The sequence below is a fragment of the Anabrus simplex genome, chromosome 1 (genome assembly GCF_040414725.1).
Source record: "Anabrus simplex isolate iqAnaSimp1 chromosome 1, ASM4041472v1, whole genome shotgun sequence".
Taxonomy (NCBI): Eukaryota; Metazoa; Arthropoda; class Insecta; order Orthoptera; family Tettigoniidae; genus Anabrus; species Anabrus simplex.
In genome coordinates, this window is record NC_090265.1 from 867,226,650 (window position 1) to 867,237,945 (window position 11,296).

Genomic DNA, 11,296 nt, shown 5'->3' on the forward strand with positions numbered 1-11,296 from the left:
CAGTATTAGGGAGATAGTGGGTTCGAACTCCACTGTCGGCAGCTCTAAAGATGGTTTTCTGTGGTTTTCTATTTTCACACCAGGCAAATGCTAGAGCTGTACCTTAATTAAGGCCACGGCCGCTTCCTTCCAACTCCTAAGCCTTTCCTATCCCATCGTCACCGTAAGATCTATCTGTGTCTGTGTGACGTAAAGAAAAAAAAAAAAAAAAAGCAAAAAAAAAAAACCACCATCTCAGTCTTGCTTTCTGTATTTTCTATACTAACGGTTCTATATTTAGCTCATCTCTGATTTTAATTGAATTCTATCTCTTCTTGTCTTTTTAACCGATGTTTTTAAAAATTTCATTTCTACGAGTGTTTCTAGTCCGTATGTTACAATTGGTATGAAATATAGTAGAAGTCCGCTATAGCGAGTACGGTATATAACGAGAACCTACCTTCGTTTCTCTCTTCAGCTAAATAAAAAAATCCTTTGATCCTTACCTACCTTCGTTTCTCTCCAGATAAAAAAAAAAAAAATCCGTTGATCCTTACCTACCTCCGTTTCACTCTTCAGCTAAAAAAAAAAAAAAAAAAAAAAAAACTCAGACCCTTATTTTCCTTCCTTCACCTCCTCAAAATTTCCTTTGATCCTTTCCTACCTCCGTTTCTCTCTTCAGCTCATCACATCACGCTTGAGTTTTCCTTTTGACATATTTATTAAAAAAAAAAAAAATCTTACTGTCTTTTATTCAGAATCAAATTTATGGTCCGCATTGAACTGCGAATTTATTTCCACCTTTATTTAACTCCATATATGTTGCTCCACCTCGTGAAACATCCATCGTCCTTCAAGATTCCAGAAGCAGAAGAGCTTTCTCCTAGCATCATACTTCGCATCGTCTATTAATTCTGGTTTATGAACATCTTGAGAAGACTATGTTACGATTCTTTATTTTCAATCGATCTCTGAATGAACAACATTATCGCTTAAGAACCAAGTTTTTTCGATTTCCATTTCCACAATTTATACAACGCACGGGACTTTTTTAAGGATCTCTATTTTTTAACATAATATAACGCTTCTCTGGTTTCCTAAGCCTCCACACGCAACTATTGCCATGTTCAAAAAAACTGAAGAGCCTTCCAACATCCATGTATTTTGACGTCTATCAATACCTTATAAAACACGACGTAATCTTCTTCGATTATACAACAGCTATGAAGAAGCCAGCATTCAACCTACTATTCTTCTTTATTGCATCATTTAGTGCACAGTGGTCTTTTATAATATACGGCGCACCGAACTTTACATAAATTCCGCTCAGTGCTTTGTCAATTTGGATGAGTTATTATTTTTAATATATCTCTACTCAACTTCCCACTTGGTATGTACCTTTAAAGAGACTGTACTTGTGTTTACATTGTTTATGTTTTCTTCGATCTTTGACTTACTTCAGGCTGATGATGACCTATTACTAGGTCGAAACTAGTCCCTATATAATTTTCATTTTGTATTGAAAAGGTGGACCAATAATAATATATTATTTTACTCTATTGTAACCCCGCTATAACGACAAGTTTTGTCTCTCCCTTCAAAAGTTCTATATTAAACTGTGTATTATCCTTCGGTTACAGCCCTATCGCTGACGCATCTGATCTGTTATTAAGAGCGATTAAGCGCATGAGAGTTTTTCCGTTACCGATATTTATGCACCCCAGTGATTATGTTGCATACAATCAATCACTTTCGGCATCATTTCCTCGCTATGTCCACTAGTGAGCGCTCTCGTTGACATTCGAAGGCGATATCGGAGTCGATTAGTAATACCCATCGACTGCTGTTCTGTAGGAAAATTCGCAATAAAAGAGAACATATTTTTGTAATAAGTGCGTAAGTAACGTGTCCGATAACAGTTGTTCACTCGTTAACAATAAACGCTGAATAAACGACCTCTTAATTTTAATGCTAAATACTGCAAATAAGTAAGAATGCATCATTGATTTCAGAGGCTAGTTTGTTTTCTCACGTATGGTTAAATTATGGAAAGGCTATTATCATGTAAATTTATAGCGAGGAAGTTCTCATTTCTCTACTGTGTTCGAAATGTTTTCATGATACATATACGGTTAGGTTAGCCGACGCCGCTTGAAGAAGAAAACTGAAATGTTTGCCACGGAAGCCTCTGGATTGATACCGTATTTCTCTGTATCCAAGACGACGTTTATTTCTCAAAATCTCATGGGGAAAAATCAAGGGTCGTCTTGCATTCGCGGCCTAACAGTAATGAACACCACTGGCAACTACCGCAGTAACCACGCTGCTTCCTTTTACCCCCGCGCGCGCGCACACACAAAACTTTCTGACAATAAACGACCGCCTCTTTATTATACATTGCTACCCGGGGCAACCGGTTGTTCAGTGCTTCTGTGTAACGTCATTGGTTCTCGGGAAATAGTGATAAGAGAGTGACGTTCTATTAACCTTTACAAAAACGTTCCTGAAATCTGCAGAATGGCATCAAAACCCTCGAGCTTTCAAATTCTTAGAAATGCCACGGCTCAGTGGCAAAGTTATAATGCGTCTACTGTACCTGACACTTAGTAATATTAAGTTTCATAGACAGGAGGGATATTTTCGCGATGGATCGTCGTATCTTTTAAGATACGTTGAACGGGTATTGCCAGCCAATTTTCAGTTAATGTTCATTAAACACTCGTAAATGTAGAATAATTGTACAGCCGCAAGAAATTACGGCATAGGCCTAACTAAAGCCAATATTCAGTGTTAGCATGAAGACAAAGATAGCTAAAAAATGCATACTATACAAAAAATGCATTCAGTGGTCCACAATAAGGACGCTTTAAAGAAGTCGAAGATTAAATTGTGAGGTATATGCTCGAAAAACGCAAGGGCGGAATGACCATACCACGGCGCAATGAACTCGTTCGTTGACCTTCAACGCCCGTGAATAGGCCTTATACATCACTAGCCGCCGAACTTGGCCGAACCCAGCAAGCGCGACGTGCGTGTAGCGCCCGGTTGTAGCTGACGCTGATTAAAAGTAACGGTTTTATAGACAGCAAAATATTTTCCTGATGGATCGTCGTATTGTAGAGACGTGTGGATTATATATTGCCGGCAAATTTTCAACGGGTTCTCTTCGATAACACAATGCCAGTTTTAAGTTAATGGTTATTACATCCATGGAAATAAATAATAATTATGCAGCTGTAAATAAATACGGCATAACTTAAGCCAGTGTTCGGCGTTGGCGTGAAGACAAAGATAGTCTAAAAATGTGTACTGTACAAGAAAGGCATTCATATGATTTTGCAAAGTACTTTCTAAGCCTGATTTAATTTTTTTGAGGGATAAAGTGGGGATTGTATTGCATTAGATGAAATTAAACACACTTTCACGTAGTATCGGATTTTGAAAAATAACAAACAAGTAAGCCGTAGTGTATCATCCGTGAAAACGCAAGTGAACAAACTGATTGCCGTTTCATACCAATTTTAATGTGAATAGGGGTTTTCCCGACTTTTACAAAAATTCTGATATAACGATAGTTTGCTATAGCGAGTAAATTTTTCGCTGTTATGAATTCTCGCTATAGGGGACTTCTATTGTACTGTTTATATATTGTTAATTTCGTTCTTTTGGGTACTTTGTCATCCCATAAAAGCTCTCTGACTTGATGATAAAATGTTGTACCTTTACTTAGTCTGTTATTAATTTAGGGTTGATTTCATTACTTCCATTAATAACCCTAACCTGATATGTAAACTGTTCTATATTCTCTAACCATTCTCTGTCTATGTTCACTTGGCTTCTCTTTTTCTCTTTTCCACATTGCATGATTACAGTTTTCTGTTTACTAATTACCATTCTAAACTCCTTCAGATTTTCATTCCAAGTGTCCAGTCTCCTTTGTTCTTCCTTTTCTCCCTTTCCCCAAATCACCACATCATCTGCAAATACCAAAGCATTCACTTCATCACTGCTGATACTCCGTTTTACACATTTTATGATTTCATCCATCAATATAATAAACAATAATGGCGACAGTGCACTACCTTGGTTGAGACTTTTTTTTAAATAAAATGTTTCCAAGTCACCACTCCCCACTTGTACACTGCTTTCACTCTCATGATACAACATTTTTATCATGTTAATTAATGATTTTGGTACAATCCTTTTCAGTAGGCATTCCCATGCATGTTTTCTCTTAACTGTATCATAAGCTTTTTCCATATCCAAAAATATGAAAATGATTTTCTTGTTCCTTTCCAGATGTTTTTCCATTATTGTTCGCACTGTAAATATCAAGTCTCTTGTATCTATGTGGTCTAAAGCCACTTTGTTCTTCCTCTAACTGTGTTTCTATTTTATCCCTCTGTCTTTTGTCTATGACTTTCTCCATTATTTTTAGCCCATGTGATAGTAGGGTTATACCTCTATAATTTTCACATTTCTTCCTATTTTCTTTTTTGAACAGTGGTACAAGGCTTCCTTGTTGCCAATCTTCAGTTATTCTTTCATCCTTCCATATGGCATTGAGGGCTCTGTATAGCCACTGTAGTATAATGCTTCCTGCTGCCTTAATCATATCAGCAATGAATTCATCTTTTCCACTTGCTTTACCTTTGGTCATTGCTTTTACTACCCTTTCAAGTTCCAACCATGTTATCGGGTTCTCTTCATTTTCTCCATCTATTATTTCAATTTTCTTATCTCCTTCTTCCTCCGAGCAGTCATCCTCATTATGAAGTTTTTCAAAATACTTCGCCATCACCTTCTGAAGAACCTTTTCGTCATGCACTATGGATCCATCTTCCCTCTCTAATGCCTTGATTTTTTCCTCTATTTATTCTTTTTGATTTTATTACTCTGTATAATAGTTTCTGATTTCCTTGGCTATCTTGCTCAATTTTGTTGGTAAACTCCCCAAATATTTCTCCTTTTCTTCGTTGATACACCTCTTTACTTGTAGTTTCAATCTCTTGTATTCCACATGTAACCTTTCTATCTTATTCTGATCCCTCTGATACATTTTTTGCTTTTCCTTTTCCATTTCTTTCTTCACCTTGTTCCTTTCTTTTATTTCTTTTTTTATTTATTTATTTTATTTATTTTGTCTGTTCACCACTGTGTCTCCTTTCCCTTAACCTTTGCTTTTGTTTTCCCGCATACCTCAATTGCTGCTTCCACAAACGTCTGTCTTAAATTGTCCCACTTCTGCTCCACTTTTTATTTTCTTGTTAGGCAACTTCCTTTTTATACAATCTTGGAATACCCTTTTTTTTATCCTCCTCCTCTAATTCCCAAATCCTGATCTTTGGTTTCTTCTTCAATACAATTTTTGGGATTTTTACTTGTTTTAATTCAACAGTTAATAATCTATGATCACCTTTCGTACTTTCACTGGGGATTATCTTCTGATTCATGACGCATCTTCCCCATTCTTGGTCTGTCATTATAAAATCGATGATTGTTCCATACTTTCCATCCCAACTATATCGGCTGATCTTATAGCTGTTCCTCTTCATAAACCATGTATTCTTTATTATCAGGTTATTTCTGATACAAAAGTCCAACAGTTTCTCTCCATCTTCATTTCCATCGCCATACCCATGTGGGCCCAGAACATTCTCATATCCTATTCAATCAGTTTCTCATGGGCATTCAGATCTCCCATTATCATGATCCTATCTCCAACATATGCGTTTCCAGTTCATTGAGGAAATCTTCTTTCTCTTCCACGCTACATCCTGCCTGTGGAGCATACACCTGTACTATCTTCAGTAGTTCCTTGTTTACATGTATGTGGGTTTGAATCCCAATGTCGGCAGCACTGAAGATGGTTTTTCTGTGGTTTCCCATTTTAACACCGGGCAAATGCTGGGGCTGTACCTTAATGAAGGCCAAAGCTGCTTCCTTCCAACTCCTAGGCCTTTCCTATCCCATCGTCGCCATAAGATCTACCTGTGACAGTGCGACGTAAAGCCATTAGCTCTACATGTATGTGCATTATTATAATTCTTTCATTTACATACTCAACTTCAGCTATTGGTTCAACATTCTTATTAACTACAAATCCCACTCCATTTCTTTTCTCTTTACTGTTATCCGTCCAGTACAATGTGTATCCCTTTCTTAGTTTCTTCATTCCTTTCCCTTTCCATTTTACTTCACATAATCCCAGGATGCAGAGTTTTCATCTCTCCATTAGGTCAGTCAACCCATTTTCCTTCTCATTCATTGTTAAAATATTTATTATTCCAAATTGGGTTTTGTTCTCTGATCTAACACTTGCACGACAATCAGCATTATGGTACCCTAATACTGTGCAGCTATAGTCAGAGACTTGTCAATTTCATTTCCATTTTTAAACTTCTATCCAAGGCTTGTATTATAGTTGAAAGCAAGTACAAATTTACTCATCTGCTGACCTGCTAAGCCTAACGCATTTCAGATTTTTTTTCGGGGTTTACTCCTTTAGCCTTTGAAGATCCCTCTTCTCCTTAAGGCAGTCGTTTCCTCTTCTAATTTTCCCCGGAGAGTATGGGTGGCCTCATCCACTATCTTCTTCATTCAGAAGGTCTTCTCTACCTAAGATGCTGTTAAGGTCTTCACCCGTAACCCTGGGCATGTGTTCCACATTACACCCCGTGAGACTGGGTCCCTGCCTGAACTTAGCTCTCCTTCACACCGCCCTACTGATGGGGAGGATACCAACCCCCGCAACGTGGATGTGCCAGACAAGAATTACTCAAGTGAAGGATAGAGAAGATGGCCCTATCTCCTTTGAGCCGGGTTAATGGCTGTGTATGATGCCACAACCAATGGCCCTCCTGCCATTCTTAAATTTCTGACAGTACCACTGGTTGTGGCATCATACACAACCATTAACCCGGCTCAAGGGGGATAGGGTCATCTTCCCTATCTTTCACTTGAGAAATTCTTGTCTGGCGCATCCACGTTGGGGGGGGGATATCTTCCCGTTCAGTAGGGCGGCGTGAAGGAGAGCTAAGTTCAGGCAGGGACCCAGTCTCACGGGGTATAATGTGGAACACATGCCCAGGGTTACGGGTGAAAACCTTAACAGCATCTTAGGTAGAGAAGGAGACCTTCTGAATGAAGAAGATGGTGGATGAGGCCACCCATTCTCTCAGGGGAAAATTAGAAGAGGAAACGACTGCCTTATGGAGAAGAGGGATCTTCAAAGGCTAAAGGAGTAAACCCGGAAAAAAAAATCCTGAATTGCGTTAGGCTTAGCAGGTCAGCAGATGAGTAAATTTGTACTTACTTTCAACTATAATACAAGCCTTGGATAGAAGTTTAAAAATGGAAATGGAATTGAAAAGTCTCTGACTACAGCTATACAGTATTATGGTAATGCTGTTGTTCGTGCAAGTGTTAGATCAGAAAACAAAACCCAATTTGGAACAATAAATATTTTAACAATGAATGGGAAGGAAAATGAATTGAATGACCTAATGGAGAGATGAAAACTCTACATCCTGGAATTAAGTGAAATAAAATGGAAAAGGAAAGGAATGAAGAAACTAAGAAAGGGGTACACATTCTACTGGACGGGTAATAGTAAAGAGAAAAGAAATAGAGTGGGATTTGTAGTGAATCTGAACCAATAGCTGAGGTTGAGTATGTAAATGAAAGAATTATAACAATGCACATACATGTAAAAAAGGAACTACTAAAAATAGTACAGGTGTATGCTCCACAGACAGGATGTAGCATGGAGGAAAAAGATGATTTCCTCAATAAACTAGAACACATATTGTTGGAGATGGGGTCATGATAATGGGAGATCTGAATGCCCATGTGGGAACTGATAGAATGGGATATGAGAATGTTCTGGGCCCACATGGGTATGGGGAGAAATTGTTCGACTTTTGTATCAGAAATAACCTGATAATAAAGAATACATGGTTTATGAAGAGAAATAGCTATAAGATCATCCGATATAGTTGGGATGGACAGTATGGAACAATCATTGATTTTATAATATCAGACCGAGAATAGAGAAGATACGTCATGAATACGAAGATCATCCCCAGTGAATGTATGGAAGGTGATCATAGATTATTAATTGTTGAATTAAAACAAGTAAAAATCCCTAAAATTGTATTGAAGAAGAAACCAAAGATCAGGATTTGGGAATTAGAGGAGGAGGAGGATAAAAGAATTGCATTCCAAGTTTGTATAAAAAGGAATTTGCCTAACAAGGAAATACAAAGTGGAGAAGAAGAGTGGGACAATTTAAGACAGACATTTATGGAAGCAGCAATTGAGGTATGCGTGAAAACAAAAGCAAAGTTTAAGGGGAAGGAGACATGGTGGTGAACAGGCAAAATAAAAAAAGAAATAAAAGAAAGGAACAAGGTGAAGAAAGAAATGGAAAAGGAAAAGCAAATAACGTATCAGAGGGATGAGAATAAGATAGAAAGATTACATGTGGAACACAAAAGATTGAAACTACAAGTTAAAGAGGTGTATCAAGGAAGAAAAGGAGAAATGTTGGGGGAATTTTACCAACAAAATTGAGCAAGATAGTAGAGGAAATCAGAAACTATTATACAGAGTAATAAAATAAAAAAGAATAAATAGAGGAAAAAATCAAGGCATTAGAGAGGGAAGATGGATCCATAGTGCATGACGAAAAGGTTCTTCAGAAGGTGATAGCGAAGTATTTTGAAAAACTTCATAATGAGGATGACTGCTCGGAGGAAGAAGGAGATAAGAAAATTGAAATAATAGATGGAGAAAAAGAAGAGAACCCGATAACATGGTTGGAACTTGAAAGGGCAGTGAAAGCAATGACCAAAGGTAAAGCAAGTGGAAAAGATGAATTCATTGCTGATATGATTAAGGCAGCAGGAAGCATTATACTACAGTGGCTATACAGAGCCCTCAATGCCATATGGAAGGATGAAAGAATAACTGAAGATTGGCAACAAGGAAGCCTTGTACCACTGTTCAAAAAAGAAAATAGGAAGAAATGTGAAAATTATAGAGGTATAACCCTACTATCACATGAGCTAAAAATAATGGAGAAAGTCATGGACAAAAGACTGAGGGATATAATAGAAACACAGTTAGAGGAAGAACAAAGTGGCTTTAGACCAAATAGGTACAATAGACTTGATATTTACAGTGCGAACGATAATGGAAAAACATCTGGAAAGGAACAAGGATATCATCTTTGTATTTTTTGGATTTGGAAAAAGCTTATGCTACAGTTAGAAGAAAACATGTATGGGAGTGCTTAATGAAAAGGAATGTACCAAAATCATTAATTAACATGATAAAAAGGTTGTATCATGAGAATAAAAGCAGTGTACAAGTGGGGAGTGGTGACTTGGAAACATTTTATTAAAAAAAAAAGTCTCAACCAAGGTAGTGCACTGTCGCCATTATTGTTTATTATATTGATGGATGAAATCATAAAATGTGTAAAACGGAGTATCAGCAGTGATGAAGGTGAATGCTTTGGTATTTGCAGATGATTTGGTGATTTGGGGAAAGGGAGAAAAGGAAGAACAAAGGAGACTGGACATTTGGAATGAAAATCTGGAGTTTAGAATGGTAGTTAGTAAAAAGAAAAGTGTAGGCATGCACTGTGGAAAAAAGAGAAAGAGAAGTCAAGTGAACATACACAGAGAATGGTTAGAGATTGTAGAACAGTTTACATATCTGGGTAGGATTATTAATGGAAGTAATGAAATTAACCCTAAATTAATAACATTCTAAGTAAAGGTACAGAATTTTATCAAGTCAGAGAGCTTTTATGGGATGACAAAGTATCCAAGAGAACCAAATAAACAGTATTTCATACCAGTTGTAAAATACGGACTAGAAACGGTGTTAACTAATAAGAGACAAGATACTGTAGTTAGATCCAAGCAGTAGAAATTACATTTTTAAGAACATCGGTTAAAAAGACCCGCCCCGCCCCACCCCCGCACCTTCCTCCCCCACTGCATACAGGACTAGTTAAGACTCTTTTAATACTGTAAGGTAAATTTGATAAAAGTATGCTGTGATCTCATTCGAGTGGAGTGGCTGCATGTGGTAATGCACTATTCCTATAAAGCAAAGCTATACGTTTGGTAGGTAAGTGGCTTTTGAACCCCGTCGCCTGACCTGAGAATGGTTTTCTTTGGTTTCTCATTTTCACTTCCATGCAAATGCTGGAACAGTTCTTGTTCATAGGCCACAGCAGGTTCGTTTTATCTCCTTACCCAATTTCATTTTCAATCATTCATCTTCATTACCTCCTCACCTAAGGTTTGCATCAGAAAGGGCACCCAGCCTTAAAAACTTGCCATCTAATTTCATCTCTCCTCATCCCCAACCTCGTGTCAGGAATCTGGGCTTAGGTAGGTGTGTTTATGTGCACATGCTGTGATTTCAGATATGGTAGCCTTCTGGGTTTATACATTGTATAAAGTAACAAATTGCTGTTTAACTGCACAACATGAGCTTGGCACATTTTTGGAGTAAAGTATATGAAAATGTAAAACATCTGAAAAATTCTTCTTTCTAGATATCTGTCACCAGGTGCTTGACCTCTACTCCCAGCCACAGCCTTCAGTATCTCCAGACTCTCCTCCACCACCCCCACCAACTGATGGACCTCCACCTGCAAAGAGAGAACGCTTATCACAGCCTGTTTCCCCTGCTGGTTTACCTATGTCTCCTGCGACTTCTGGTAAGTATCTTCATTATGTTAGGAGGATACATTTTTGTATCTACCATTATGTTGGTCATCATGTTACTTGTAAGATATTGATCTTTTAGTCTGCTTCTGCTGGTCTGTTATTGGTATTTTATTTCACATTTCTTATGTAATAAATTCTTCATATAAACAATAATCAGCAAGAAAGAAGGCTTGAATGGAAGAACTATTATAATAGTGCTGCCATGAGACAATATAAAAGATCTGAAACTCTCAGCAACATTCTAGTTCCAGTGGATAATGAAGTTGATCTGTACATTATCAATAATAATAATAATAATAATAATAATCATCATAATTTACCATACCTTACCAAAATAATGTAACTGTAAAATATGGACTGTAGGTTTATTGATCTATTCCAAGAAATTTTGACGATTTCTTTTTGTGAAAGTTGATGCAAAATTATCTGCATACGAGCTTGGAATTCGTCATCTTCATTACAGAATTATAATTGGATGTTTTGCATCTTGAATTTCTTGTAACAATGTCTTAGTTTATTCTGTTGGAGTAAAGATATCCATGTACCTAACACTGTAACAGAAGAAG

The 11,296-nt window shown here is 37.3% G+C and overlaps 1 protein-coding gene across 5 annotated transcripts in view; it reads left to right on the forward strand.

Annotated features, from left to right (window-relative positions):
* Window positions 1–11,296, forward strand: part of CycK (cyclin K) — a 215,275-nt gene that overhangs the window by 108,315 nt on the left and 95,664 nt on the right. For all 5 annotated transcript variants that reach the window (XR_010858552.2, XR_010858551.2, XM_067136494.2 and 2 more), the window contains exon 6: window positions 10,556–10,720. Coding sequence is in view for 3 of the 5 variants with exons in the window: in XM_067136494.2 (XP_066992595.2) it covers window positions 10,556–10,720 (165 nt within the window). In the remaining 2 variants the exon portion in view is untranslated. The remainder of the gene's footprint in view (window positions 1–10,555; window positions 10,721–11,296) is intronic.